Source organism: Asterias rubens, chromosome 12 (assembly GCF_902459465.1).
Source record: "Asterias rubens chromosome 12, eAstRub1.3, whole genome shotgun sequence".
Taxonomy (NCBI): Eukaryota; Metazoa; Echinodermata; class Asteroidea; order Forcipulatida; family Asteriidae; genus Asterias; species Asterias rubens.
The window spans coordinates 8,239,685-8,255,425 of record NC_047073.1 but is presented as its reverse complement, the minus strand read 5'-3'; the positions used below and the strand labels follow the sequence as shown (position 1 = coordinate 8,255,425).

General features: G+C 38.5%; 1 protein-coding gene across 5 annotated transcripts in view; it reads right to left on the bottom strand.

Moving 5' to 3' along the window:
* Positions 1-13,954, bottom strand: part of LOC117297361 (adhesion G protein-coupled receptor L1-like) — a 59,871-nt gene extending 45,917 nt beyond the window's left edge. For 2 of the 5 annotated variants that reach the window (XM_033780345.1, XM_033780347.1), the window contains exons 1-4: positions 13,777-13,952; positions 7,957-8,347; positions 6,969-7,188; positions 2,737-2,849 (exon numbers count right to left, since the gene is read on the bottom strand). In XM_033780345.1, coding sequence (XP_033636236.1) covers positions 2,737-2,849; positions 6,969-7,188; positions 7,957-8,047 — 424 coding nt within the window. In that variant the 5' untranslated portion in view covers positions 8,048-8,347; positions 13,777-13,952. Of the gene's footprint in view, positions 1-2,736; positions 2,850-4,189; positions 4,300-6,968; positions 7,189-7,956; positions 8,348-13,776 lie in introns of all 5 variants that reach the window. The other 3 variants (XM_033780350.1, XM_033780346.1, XM_033780348.1) reach the window with 3 other exon arrangements.
* Between the last annotated feature and the right edge of the window lie 1,787 nt (positions 13,955-15,741).

Below are 15,741 nucleotides of genomic sequence, written 5' to 3'. Positions count from 1 at the left end.
GTGGTTGACAACTCAAATACTGAAAACGATTAGAGCAAACAGATTGAAATGTTGAGTTGTCTATCACCAGTTCTTCTTAGAACCAACATTACCCAAAAGATACATGTATACATGGTGCTACCACAAACCTGACCTGAATTACATGCAAAATTCTATGAATAGAGCTGAACTTCAGTTGTTGGTGCTTTTAATTTGAGTATTTAAAGTTTTTCAAAGGCAAAAGTTGTAGTATAGCCAAATTCTAATGCCAAAACTGTTTGGGTTTTTTCCATAAGGGAAAAAAGAATGAAATTTCTTTGCTTGAATTTACTAATCTTAATCTAATGTATTTGTATTTTTATGTGAATTGCCAAATAAATAATAATAATAATAAAATAATAATAATAATGTTTGTTCCAAAAATGAAAAGATACTTCACAAATATCTTCACAAAATATGGAAAGAAGATTAAAGTTGTAAAAAAAAGTGTCTCATTCATCAACTTTTTGTTCTCACAGAAAAATGACAGAATTGACTGTGTATCAAAAACTTATAGACAAAACTGATATAAAAACCTTCCACTATCCTAGTACATTAAACATTTATGTAGATATGTTTACATATCCTTGCTTTTAAACATAACAATAACGGTTAGATTTGTTAGGATGAAAATGACAAGTAGTTTCTCTTGCATGCAAAGCGGTATTAGGGATGGTGGTTAGCCACTAGATTCAACCTATCAGGCAATAAACTAATTCTGCTTTCTGTTCAAACACTTACATTGTAGCACTTTCATTAAAGGAAAATAAACAGCAACTTTCACACACTCTGAATATATTTGTCTTGGTTATCAGTTTCAGGAAAAGTTTTTGCTTTTGGTTTTTGGAAAGGTTATATTTATTATTATTATTTTTATCATTATTATTATTATTATTATTATTATTACACATTCTGAGAAGCATTACTGACAGTAACATTTCTCAGTTTCAAATTTGAGGCATAACTGATATCTTTTTAGATTACCACATTACTTCAAAGTGAAATGTTTCAACAAAAAGTTTTGATTGCCTTTGATTTTTAGAGTGATTACCAGTGTATACCTTCCCTTTAAAGGCACTGTACATGTTTGGTCATTGTCAAAGACCAGTCTTCTCACTTGGTGTATCCCATCATAAGCATAAAATAACAAGCCTGTGAAAATTTGGGCTAAATCGGTCATCGAAGTTGCGAGAAAATTATGAAAGAAAAAACACCCTTGTTGGACGAATTTGTGTGCTTTCAGGTAGGAATAAAAGACTTGAAGTCTTTTATTAGTTTAGTAAGAAATCACCTATTCCTCAAAAACTACGTTACTTCAGAGGGAGTCGTTTCCCACAATGTTTTATACTACCAACAGCTCTCAAATGCTTGTTACCAAGTCAGTTTTTAATATTTGTTTTGAGTAATTACCAAACGTGTACCCTTCCCTTTAAGACTGAAATATGTTTGTTTTTTTCAATGACACTATAACTTGTGTTTTAGATTTCATACTTCTATATCCTCCAGAAAAAGAAACCAAATCTTCAAATAAAAAGTCGCCATGAATCTTTTATTTGGGTTTCCGTTTCATTTCATCGAATCGCTTGTTTTGTTTCGCTGGATAAGGTTTACACTATCCTTTTGATAACCTACATACATCTATGTAGAGAATTCATTACGTGTCTTGAATTTTTTTAGAGTATGCAAGAAGTCTTTTGCACTAAACAGCCAGGGGGGCAAAGACTAACAAGGTCATGGGAATGTCACACCCCATCAATGCACTTTCTCAGTTGGCATGTTGAGCCCCTGTTGGCAAATGAAGTGCCAACTTAAAAAGAACAGCGTTCGGTCACTTTGCTTAAAAAAAAGTTTTTACTTTCCTCTTTCAATAATAGCAATAACAATTTGGGAGGCCAACCATCCTTACTCGCAGCTGAAAAGCTGAACTGCGAAGGATGCAGCTATATAACATGTTTACTCCGTAGGCTTGTTTGCTCCACAAGCTTGTAAAGGGTGCCATCGTCAGCCAGCCACAGGACCACGGAAGCACACTTTCTTGCCAGAAAAAGGAAAGCAAGTCAGCAAATTGGCTTTTGTACATCTTTCACAAGAAAAATGTCCTTGCTATGCCCCGAACCTGCCAGGATACCTTACAACCAGAACCAGGCCCACCTTATGCCCAGAACGAGGCTATCTTACGCCCAGAACCCAGCTAACTTATACCCAGAACGAGGCTATCTTACGCCCAGAACCCAGCTAACTTATACCCAGAACGAGGCTATCTTACGCCCAGAACCCAGCTAACCTATACCCAGAACGAGGCTATCTTACGCCCAGAACCCAGCTAACTTATACCCAGAACGAGGCTATCTTACGCCCAGAACCCAGCTAACTTATACCCAGAACGAGGCTATCTTACGCCCAGAACCCAGCTAACCTATACCCAGAACGAGGCTATCTTACGCCCAGAACCCAGCTAACCTATACCCAGAACGAGGCTATCTTACGCCCAGAACCCAGCTAACTTATACCCAGAACGAGGCTATCTTACGCCCAGAACCCAGCTAACTTATACCCAGAACCCATTGCCATGTATACCAGGCTGCCTTTTAAATTCTCCTGATGCTCGATTTTTGTCCACGCCCCATTATCCCAAACATACTTTTTAACAAAACTTTCTCCTACCCATCACCAACAAACCGTACTGTCACCGAAAGCCAGGGGCGGCAAAGTACTTACTGGGCGGGCTGGTGCACTCAAACTGTACCTCCAAGTATTTGAAGGTGCCCGGGCAGGGGTTGCCAAAGACCCCGCTGGTGGCACGTACAGAGCAGGCAGACTGATAGTCACATCTGAGATATGGAGAAGGAGTTAGAAACACAAGAACATGCAATGAAGACTAACATGATGGTGATTTTGTAATGCAAATGGATTTCAACGATCAGGCACTTCAGGTTAAGAAACTCCCATAATGTTTGTTTGTTTGTTTGTTTGTTTGTTTGTTTAATGGGGGTGTTTTTTGTTCTCTTTCTTTTTCTTTTTTTCTTAATTAATAATCAATTCACCTAGATTTCTGAATTTAGCTTTGAAGGAGCATTCAAATGGTATCCATCACATTGGGTCACAGCGAATATTTGTATTGTTATTATTTATTTTTTTGACAATCAACACCTATATTTCTGAATTAAGCAGCCAAGGAGCAGTCAAATGGCATCCAAAACATGGTGTCATAGTGAATGCAAATGTCTTATCAAGATTTGCATTACTCCAAAGATTGTTGCAAATTGTTACGGCCCTACATTTTACACATTACCATGTTGTGTTTTTACTCAAACATAAAAATGCCAATACAAAGGGAAGTATGTGACGTATACACAAGAAAACTGAGACTTGCGGCCGAAACATTCCGAAAGGTTGAGCTGAGTTCAACCGCTGCAAGAATCCTTCAGGGCGAAACCTGTGGTGTCAACTTTGGCACTTCAGTACAAACTGGCCTTGTTGCTTGCAAGTATCGTTTCACAACTTTACACCAAATTTGAGTTTGTAAGTACAACAGGTGGGAGAGATATTTGGCCTTTGGTATGGATACATTTAAGTGTTACCATAGAAACCAAAAGGGTAAAAAAAATACAAATGAATTAAGGTCGACGGGAGATTTCAAAACCTTGAAGTTGCCTACTCTTGTGATTATAGTAAATTATCTATCATTCATTTATATGGCATGAATAAATATTATCTAAATTTAACAGTAAACATGATCCATCAACACAAAGAAGTTATAATTGATCACTTAAAACGATGGAGGAACACACTTTTTATGACTCAGGCCGCAAACAGCACAAACAATATTCGTTAAAAATAGATGAATTATTCATGAGGTCACACAGCGTTGATTTTTAATGAGGGGTTAACGAGATATAGATTGAAGTAGCTAAATTACATGATTGGTACACACACAGACACACACTGAAGTTAGTTATACATGTAATAGGTGTATTTTTTAAAAACAGCGGTAAGTCAATTGTCATGCAGCATTTTTTTAAACAATTATTATTAATGAGCCTTATTTTGTCAATGTACTCTTCATTCTAGGATTCTAGGAATTCTAAAGCAAGCCTTTTCCACGGGCTTCGTTTGATTATAGATACAGGGCCATGCACTGTTGCAGTAAGTGCCGTTGCTGTATACTTACGCTGTGGTACACACCAGAGCCTCACCTCTAAGAACTTAAAAATCTTAGGGCAGGGGTCCCCAAAGACGTCAACATTTACAGGAATCGTACAATGTGTCGAGTTATTACAGCTACAGAGGGGGTATTAAAGACATTGGTCATCAGGGTCAAATGGTAGTGATTGGGGTATTTGAGTGAGAGGGTTATGATGGGGAGGAAATACCATGGTCAGAACATATCAATTGAATAAAGAGGTCAAATAAAAGGTCATGGGGGTGAGATGTACTTTGGGATTCAAATGGACAGTTACAGTGGTGAAGATATCATGGTAAAATAAGAATCATTGAGGAGATTTGAATGGGGTCCGTAGTTGTAAGGAAAAACCGTCACCATGGTCAGATACTGGACTATACATATTTAGTAAAAACAACAAGTAAAGAGGAAAAATGAAAGGTCATGGTGGTGAGAGGTACTTTTGGATTCGAATGGAAGGTAATGGTGGTGAGGATAATAACATGGTCCAAGCTGAAGCTATGGTGGTAAAAAATAATTGTATAAAGAGGTCAAATGAGAGGTCATGGGGGTGAGAGGTACTTTTGGATTCGAATGGAAGGTGATGGTGGTGAGGATAGTATAGTCAATCAAAATCATTGGAGGTCAAAATAATATAAAACATTTCCATATTATAAACAGGACACATGCAAGGTCGCAGTGGTGATGACACACTGTGCAAGGACTATGAGAGTGAAACGTGAAGGGTGAAGATGGTGATAGGGTCATAGAACAATAAAGTGGGCGGCAACCTGGAGGCTGTGTGATAGCAGCTAAAATGAAAAGTATATGATGGTCAAATTGATGGTGTAATGTAAGTGAAGTCAATACATAATGAGGGAAAAATCTGTGTTGACCCCCTTGCACCAATGTCACATTACAGGCAGTTTCTGTCGGCCACACTCTCAATTTTGGAAGTTAACTTGCGCGTAAGAAGTATAAACACTGCATTGCATAAAATGCACACTACATGTACACAGGACATTGCCTCGTCAGGACATCAGGGCCCAATTTCATGGCTCTGCTTCACGCCAAATTTTGCGCTAGCGATCACCATGCTCCGCGTACCATCTACAGGAAAAGTGCAAGTATCTGCCCAAGCTGTGTGTACAGTAAGTGAACAAGCAAAAAGTCACATCTGCCTTGTGAATCAATACGCTTGATGTAAGTGCTGAATTCCCTGCTTATGTAAGCGCTGATTCTTTGCTTACTGTAAGCAGAGTCGTGAAATTAGGCCCCTGTGCATTGATGCTCACAATTACCTCTTTTTGCATGCAAATTTTGTAGTGTGGTATTTTGTATACTCTATCTTTCCAAGCAAATACCAGAACCCTTTATTAGTTTGTGGACTGTTTTCTTATATGCATGTTTCAAAACTTAACCTCATAATTTTTTTTTTCAAAACGTTTTCTGAAATCAATGCACATTGGGAATGACACATGGCATGCACGTACAGGTAAATCACCCCAAGAATTGCATGTTTGTTCCTCAAACCCAGCAATGTCACTGCATAAAACATTTCTTAAAAACCGCACCAAAGATAAGATGTTTGCAAGACAAGGGGTCGATTTCACAAAGCGTTAGTACTAGTCCTAACTTAGGACTAGTCGGATATATACAAATTGCACGGATAGTCCTAAGTTAGGACAAGTAACTGGTCCTAACTCGAGATAAGACTAGTCCTAACTCTTTGTGAAATCCACCCCAGGTTCCTCATCAATCATCTGATTCAAAGACGATCAACTCCGAAGAAAAACAAAACAAGTGCAAGTGCATAACAGACATGAAATAAACAAATGAGAAGTGTAGTGTATACTGCACTCTTAGAACTATGAGAGTTCGTTCTGCTATCTTCTCCATGAATGATAGCAGAATTAATGATAGCGGAACACACCCTCATAGTTCTAGTAGTGTAGTGTATCCTGTTTGTAAGTACAGCGTAATTTTAACGACAAGCCCACTTTTTCACTGATTACCAGAAGACAATGGAAGTTACATTGAGCTTTTTTATTACGAGTTTTCCTTTGACGATTAACATGTATGCAAGAAAACTTGAACAATGGTAAACGTTGGAACATCTAGGTGGCAGCAGACTTACCAGGTAAATTTTATTATTTACCTTGTTCTGAGATTGCGCACATGACCAAAAACAATGGATTGACCTGGTAAGTTTGCTGCCACCTAGCATCACAAAAGTCCCCAATTGGACCTGGTTTTTACTGCACTCTCAGGATGGATGGATTAAGAAAACTCTTTGAACGGTGAAATGGGTGCTTTTTAGGTAAAACTACACACAAACGTGTGCAAATTTTGGCGCTGGAAGTGGTGAAAACTTTGTGAGTGCAAATGAAGCGCGTGTGACGTAATGACTTACTAACAGGACAGCACAGCTAGTGTTGTGGAGTGAGGTTTACCAATGGAATGACAATGAAAACAAGATGGAGTCATGTTTTTTTTATACCAACGTTCCCCCCTGTTTGGTTCATTTTGTTTCTTAGCTTGTTGTGAGGTTCCCCTTTTTGGGGATGTTGGGTGATGAAGTAAAAGCAGCCAACAATCCACCACCATAAATTGTGTTTTGAACAATACTCACAAAACAGTCTGTAGTCAATTTGGTGGTTAAATAACACATTCATTAAAAAATCAAACAAAGAGAAAACATTGGCACGCATCATAAAGACGTTCTGATCATTGTACATTTTGGATGACATCTTAAAGGGATTTGGAAAAAAAAAAGTTTCAATCATACTTTTGTGACACGATATCAAACGACAGTGGCTCGACGCAGTTGGTGTTCTTGGTGTTGGCCCGTGGGCACGTCTCTGTGTCAGTCCGTCCGAAGTTAGCGGACTCGATGAGAATCTGCAGTCCTGGCTTGCAGCGGAGGTCCATTGTTTTGCCCTCGCACACACTGCTGTACAGCGTGTCCTGAGCTACACGTTTCTGTCTCTTGTTTGTTGGTACGCCACCTACAATTGTTAACACAAAAGACAGTTCAGTGGTCATGTAAAAGATGAATCCAGAATGCAGAATGCAGTCTGCTTTTTGAGTAGAGACAAACCGAGATGTTAAAAAAAAACTCAAGAAATTCTGGCCGACAATCAAAGGCCCAACAAGACTTTCATCTGGTAGACTGGAGATAAAGGTTGCTTCTTAAAGTCAGACTGGGAAAGAATGTACTTGATAAGTCAAGGCCAAATTAGCTATTCATTTCTTAAGTGGGTATTCATGAAGTTGTGTTATTTCCTGTATTTCTCCCCCACTCTCCAAAATAGAAAATAAATTGCACAATGTTTCCTGAGAAACTGCATATAAATAGACCCCCTCACCAGATTAAAAACCCTACGGTGTGTACTCCATACCCAACTGGCCCGGTGCCACAAAGTTCCACAGGAGACTGCGGTGGCCAAGTCCACAGTGCACGAGGCATGGGGTTTCCTTATAATACCAGCCTTACAAACTGAAACCCATGAACAAACAGAAGAAAACCAACACCTAATTCTAGTCTACAATCTGGGTCAAGATGTTAGGCAATGTGACACAAAATATACCCTCCCCTGGTCCCCCATTCAAAACCCTCGCTTGAGTGGAGACCACGCAATGAGAGCCAACATTGGATGGGGCTGGAAGCCCATGGAGATATGGCCGGGATTGTAGATGGTATGGTACTTTCGGTACCTTGTGGTACCAGACCAGTGCATAGGAGTGTGTTTTTTTTATTGCAAAAAGAAACTTACCAACTTGTTGCTGCACCATGCAGAGTACCAGTAGAAACCAGCATACCTCTCTCATCGTAAAAATCCTTCCCCTCGTTGGCCAGGCGGCCATCTTGAAATATGTTTTAAAAAAAATCCCTTCCGACCTCACTTTGGTACACACCACCTTCAAAAACCGATTCCTCCAGTAGAGTCTACCAGCTTCAGGTTCACAGTGTTACTATCCGTGTTTCAATAACGTGCTACGACGCAGTGACAAGACCACGAGTTTGGTGTTTCTAGTCGGGACAACGCTGGCGTTGAGTGAGCTACTGAAACCGGGTCACAGGACTAATCCAACAGCCCGGGCTCGGCTACAAATATAGACCCCCAGTGGGTCGTACAGTCAGTCCGGTTGCGGTTACAAGTGTGTCTGCAGGAGATAAAAGTGTAAGAGAGTGGAGTATGAATATGAGAGTTAGTAAACTCTAGAAGATGGGACAGAGAGGAAAAAGTGACTGGTCATTGTCACTGAATATGGCTGTCTGTTTCTGTTGGCCTCTTGGGAATTACAGGTTGAACTCATGAAAGTAAGGGTCATCCAACAACTTTGAACATCTTTCAAGGATTACTGTTTGAGGGGTAGAGAGGGGAGGGGAAGGTGACGGACAAGGAGAGGAGGGGTGGGGTGTTACGAAGCTTATGGATCTGTTGGCAAAGTATACCTTTGATTTTTGTTTAACCGTTCGATTGTTTAAATACATTTTAACAAACAGGCTTAAATATAGTTTTAAAAGTTTGTCGCATTTTCGAGATATCACCAAAAACCTGTAGCATTTATGCTCATGCAGTAACAAATAATCCATAACAAAAATAGGAATACTATACACAATCTGTGCAATAACACTTAACTTTTGTTTTACTTAACAACATTACTTCCACAGGAAATGGTTCAGGAAAAAAATTGCTAAGCAGTAAACTGTTTTTAAAAGCAGTCTATGAAATTGACCCATTTCTTGTCAGATATGATATTAAATTTAGAGATAAGCCACAAAATGTGTGTGCATTTTCAGGCTAAATGACTCCAACCGCCTCCTCTGATACCAAACTGCAAGGTCAGCCAGAAAGTTCAACTACAAACTTTCTGACCACAATTCTTCAAAGGCTAAGTAATTTCTTCCTCCATTGGTTTGGACAAAACAGCCACAGCCTGTCCACCTTTCTATTATTGCATTCAGCAAAATATAAATGACCCAACACTTCACAATCAGCTGCTAAACAAATGCAGGCAGTTAAAAGAGAAAACCACAATCAGCCAGTGCATTATTGGCACTATAGTGCACCATACAACCACACAATTATACTGTGCTCAGTTAGGCCTATTGTTTGTGGTCAGGTCAAATGGCTTGTGACTGTTGGCTCTTTATATGACCCAATATTTTCCCATCAAGCCATTCACACCTCTCCAGGTCAGTAATATGCAAATGTATTGCCTTTGATCAGTCGAGTTGGTCTTTGAAAAGCGGTTGTAACCGTTTGTTATAAAAGTAGAATACAATGATCCACACACATTTGCCTCAAAATTGCGTGGTTTTCCTTTTACTTTGCAACTGAAATGGTCGGCCATTTATAGGAGTCAAAATTTTGACTCCCATAAATGGCCGACCGTGTTTGTCGACAAGGTAAAAACCACGCAATTTCGAGTGATACTTGTGTGGATCATTATACTCTACTTTTAAAATATCTTTCTAATCATATGCATTTTATAACAAACGGTTACAAACACTTTTCAAAGACCAACTCGACTGATCCAAGGCAACGTGTTCCTTTAACTATCTATCATACAAGCAATTACTGCAAAAGTTCAACTTCATCCCGACACAGCTTACTATCCTGACAATATACTGCTAGTCACCGATCAATTTTGTTCACAAGGATTCGACATGCATTCCAATAATAACTCGTTCCCCCTCGCTGGGCACCCTAGAAACAAGCTCAGGCAGAAGCTGTCACAGAGCTGGAACGACTCCCATGCATCTAGTAGGGTACGAGAACTCTTTAATGAAAATGCCTTTGCATGGTGTGGGGGGGGGGTTTCGCTGAAACTGTAGACGAGCATTTGCGTGGATCAATGAAACTCAAGTACACCTCTGGAATTTATTGACCATCAAACTGACAAAAAGCAGAATCCTGATATGGACCATTCCTTCCTGGTGGCTCCTAGACAATCAAACTTTTTATGAATGGAGCGTACCAAGATAGTAACTCTTAAAGAAAGAGGGAAAGTGAAAGTTACTCAAACAAAGAAGAAAAGGAGTTTAAATAATATTTGTTTATGAATTTATTACTTGTTTATTTCTTCTTTACCCTGGGGAGAGCTCTCAGAGAAACACAGTTTTGGGTGTCCAACAACTACAAACAAACATCAGTACAAAATTTCCCTTCATGTATTCACATGGTTCGTTCATTGAATAATAAATGGTCTTAATTATTTTTTTATCACAAAAATATTTAAGACTATTCATTATTATGATGTATGTTTATGAGTGCAATGGTGCGAATATGTTCATGAGTTGAAAGATGGAATGTTCCATTCAACTCGGCGGAGCCGAGTTGAATGGAACATTCCAGCTTTCAACGAATGAACATATTCGCACCATTGCACGAATGAAAAACATTCATTATTTGTTTTATATAACATCCAAGTAGAACTTTGTCATTTTGATTGAAAGAAACAACTTTCAAAACAAACAATTTCAACTGTAGAAGCCGAATGCTAGTAGTTTTACTATGCCTTCTTGCAGTAACACCTGCTGCGTTACCAAAGACACGCGCACGCAGTGATGTTTTTACTCAGCTTTTTCGTTCCATCCGAAAAGTACCGTTGCACGCTGGCAGCGTGCCAGCGTGCAATGGTACTTTTCGGATGGAACGAAAAAGCACGGCGAGTGACTCAGCGTGCAATGGTACTTTTATTTGCTATCACGTGACGGACAATCCTCCAATCAAATGGCAAGGATCTGCTTGGGTGTTATATAAAACAAAATAATTAAGACCATTCATTATACAATGAACGAACTATGTGATTATATGAAGGGGAAAAAGTTGGTCATTTTAAAAGTCACAAGATTTACTTTAATAAATCTTCTATTTTCCATTTTGGGACATAGGAGAAGGGTTAAAAGATTACAGACAGTAGATGGTTTTCTAATTGATGACGTGCAGTAAGTTATCAATAAAAAGGGCAACTTATTCAAGTGAATATCATCTTTAACACTTCGGTAGATGTACCTGCTAGTTTACTGGGCCAGAAACAAACACTCCATTGGCCAATACCACACAGGGATTGAATCTTTACATCAAAGTTGTGCACAGGATTGGAAGTAGGCTAACGCTAATCACATCTGATTCTGCATAGAAGCATGACAAGCAAATTAAATCATGGAGGAAGAAACCAAATAAAGCCATATCTTGAACCCTATACTGTACTTCAGGTACAATTATTAAAGGGAAGGAATATGTAGATAATCACTCTTAACATTAAATTTATCCCCCAAAATTTGAATCAGAAAAAGCGTAACTCAGATTGTGTATTCCTGTTAGGGATTATCTTCCTGCATGGACAATTTCATCCAGGATTTTTGGCAATAACCCAAAAACATAACTACCATTCGAAACGAAACTTTCATATGTTGGTTTTATTGTTAACTGTACATGCAACATTTATAACTTAAAACTAAATGGTAAAAAAAAAAAAATTGCCTTTATTAAGATAATTTTCTTACTGGGTCAGCCCCCTAATCTATAAAATAACTTTGCAGCAACTACAAGACACTGGTACAGTACTGTGAATGTACATTATGAACAGCAAAGAAGGTCAGAGAAAAGTGATTTACAGCTACCAGGAATGTCCGAAGGCCAGACCCACAGTCTGCTCCATCGTTCATAATATTTTTTTGTCAATCATTGACAGGGGTATATTTAAATCCTGGAGTGTTGTTCTGTAACTGTTTTATGATGCTATTAAAACGGGTGATGATTGCAATTATTTGTGGGACACGGAATAGCAGTTGAGCTGGAAGTGCAGATGAAAAGTTTCAGAAATGAAAAATGTATGGAGTTGTTTGAAAGAAAATAACTGCTGTTGTCAACTTTAAATTCTACATATTAACCCCAACTATTCCTAACTATCAAATAGTTTAAAATAAACTGTGCCAATAAAAGTATCTAAACACTTACAAATGGTCAGATTTATCGGAACCTGAAATAGTATACAAAAATTTAATTGTTTGTTTCTATTCACAGTTAATTTCTGCACGTTTTGACACATCTTGTGTTGCGCTACGATGTTGTTTGGTGGATTTATGGACACTTGAGTGGCTTAAGGTCGAATTTCAAAAGTTGCAAAAGCCCCTATTCACCCCAATTCCAAAAGGGAACTCACATAAGCATCACACTCAGACAAAATCAAGACAAAAGACACAAACTCATTTCGTTTACATGACCATGAAATTAATTGCCATATCTTTAACTCTAAAACTGCTGTTATCCTGTCCTCCATTCTTGGTGTGTCCTCCATCATTGTCCTGAACGACAAGGAGTCGTCTTCTCATACTCTCAATGAGACCTCTGATCTGTCCCTGGTCAATCCCCTGCCATTTCCTGATCAGGATGCGTCGCAAACCCCTCGAGAGTGGTGTCAGGCTTTATGGCTTTGTTCACTTTCTTCTGCAGAAGTCACCCTCGGACGGCCACTCCTTGGCAGGTCGTCCACATTTCCCTGGAGCTTGGTAGCGATTCCACCATTTACTGACCGTCGCTGGTGACGTTTTTACCTGATGAGCTGCAGCTCGCATCGACGTACCGGCTTCTAACAAACCAACGGTCCGTCCTCTTTCCTGTTTGGTCGTTTGAGCCATCTTTCCTGTTATCTTGAAACACCTTTCCTTGCTTACCATTGTTGTATGCCTCCCATCTTTGACCCCTTTGCTTGGTTACTGACAATTATTGCTGATGTTCATCGCAACCGATTTATCCAAAACGCGACCAAAAAAAATCATTTATAAAAGGCGGGCAAAAGAAACGCCGATCTTACTCGTCACAATACAACGATTTAGCTTGAATAGGGGCTTTTGCAACTTTTGAAATTTGACCTTAAGCCACTCAAGTGCCCGTAAATCCACCAAACAACATCGTAGCGCAACACAAGATGTGTCAAAATGTGCAGAAATTAACGGTGACTCGAAATGAATAATTATTTTTTGGCATACTGTTTCAGGTTCCGATATATCTGACCATTTGTAAGTGTTTAGATACTTTATTGGCGCAGTTTAGTTAGACTTGTAATCACAACATTGTGGGTTCGAATCCGGCTAACCACTGATTTCACAATAACTCAAATAACTACTGCCATGTCATCCACTAGTTACTGAATCACAAGTTATTGATTTGTGCAGCTCATTATCATAGATGTTAGACAAATTCTATGCCCTATTTTTGCCAAGTTCCATTGCAAAGATCATTTAAATAAACCCCAACACAAAAACAAACACAAAACAATACCAAACCCATCAAAAATCCCCCATGTCCCCACCCAACCCAGTAAATAATTCAAGCGAGTAAGAGATTTAATATACAAATTCTAAGTGAAATGGATCGGCTTGCAAGGAATGTTGAAAGTATAAAACTTCCTGGTAGAAAGTTACTGCAAAAGAAAATACATATTGCTGCAAGTCCTCAGGAAATACAATCTTTATTTATGACATCAGATGTTCAGTATTTCATACACAAATACCATCCTCCAGCAAGTTTGACAATAAATATTCTGAACATTTCAACATATTGGAAACTAATAACACATACCGCTTCCACAGCTGACGATTTGTAAAAAGTCGTCAAAAACGATCCAAAACACATTTTGCCTTGAAAGTCGACTCCATCATGTTATTTCATTTCCCCACCACGTATCAATCCAACGTCAACAAATATAATTGCCCTCAAAATAAAATAATAATCTCAACAGCCCTAGAATAACACAACCACACTAGGCATGGATCACCTAACGTCTGGCACCCACACACGTATACACTTCCCCCGAAACCAAAGTGCCAAAATGCAACTTTCCCAATATCATAAATTCTCTTTATTATTTACAACAAGGGGGGCTTAATCTGACTGGTGAGTTACAGAAATCAAATTCCAAAAGAATGAGTCACGGACAGCGGGGCATGAACTTTGATTACACAGGGTGCTTCGCTTGCACGATAACCTATAGGGTTAGGATTATGCACTCTGCAAATAAGAAGAAAAAAAAAAGGCAAAGTTCTTTGGCTTTTTATTGATTTTATATATTTGGGTGAATCATTTTTTCATGAATGAAATGTTTGGAGAGTAGAGCCAATATGAAAGTACAAAGGTTCACCATACACCATGGACCTCCTTCTCAGTGGTGGTGCACCTAGTGAATCACACCCCTGGTGTAACTTTAATACTCTATGGTATGTCAATGTGGGAGAATGATGTTTTGTTTTAAGATTAGTCCACCACCTCCTCCTTATTATGTACATATATACATGTCCCATGTCAAACCATTGCACCCGACTTCACACCAAATAATTATAATAATAATGTTAAAGCAATCGCACAACATCGGTAAACAGTATTGTCCAAAGGCCCACACTTCGTGTATCACTACTTATATATAAAATAAACCTGTGAAAATTTTCCGCAAGTTTCGCCTTGTCATGACATGTGTTTAAAATAAATTTGTTATTCTCGATATCGAGAATTAATAATTGTTTTAATGTTTTCTCAAAAAGTAAAGCATTTCATGGAATAATATTTCAAGAGAAGTCTTTCACCATTACCTTCTGTAAACCCTGTAAGTTATTTGTAAATCTGTGAACTTTTAATTTTTGTTCTGTTCAGAAAGTGTCCAATGGCTTTAAATAGTTTTAACTACATTCAGCTAAGTGAAAACAAAATGTCCATGTCATGCATAGATACTAACTTGAGCGCACGCCTGTTCAAGTATTTTTGGTAATAAGAAACGATGGGCATGATTAAGAAGTGCTAAAGCTCATCTTAGGACGACTTAGCCAATGAATCAATATAAATTGTCGCATCCTTGCTCTACGATGGCTGCATAGATGCAGTTAAATGTGAAGTCACAACACGTCTACATCTTAAATAAGTTTTCTCTGTGGCCGCTATGTGACATATCATAAGAAACCTTAGTACTTGAGGAAATTGGGCGTTCCTTACACACTGGATACTGTAATATTACCAAGTAGGCAAAAGCATCCTGTATTTAAAGGTTTTTTTTTACACAAAGTTTAATTTTTCCCGCCAGGAATTTTTTTTCTTTTCTGAAAGACAATCTTTTTATGAGCAGTGATTCCGTAACCCAAGTAATTAAACAAAAATAGCCTTTTTCAGTTTTTGTCAGAAGTTATCCTGATTATTTAAGCGGAATATCAAGAAATAGAATAAAAGTCACCTGGGAATGTTTTAATTGAAAATAGTTGCTAATTGTTGAGAAAAATAGCAAACCTATCAAGGTATTTTCATCAAAAGCGTTAAAATCCATCCAAGTTTAGTCAGACCATGGAGGAAGGACTGCACCTCTGGCAGCATTGAGGACAGCATTCGAACGCATTTCAATAGGATTAAAACAATCAAACAGTTCCAAAAACCAAAGGTATGCTTTGCCTTTTACTTAGCAGCTTTGTAAACTTGGGTCTAAATTGAATATGGTTTAAGCCAACGGAAGGATCCTTGGTTTTTATACCAAAGTAAACACAGACTCCACCCCATTGTTAAGAGTAC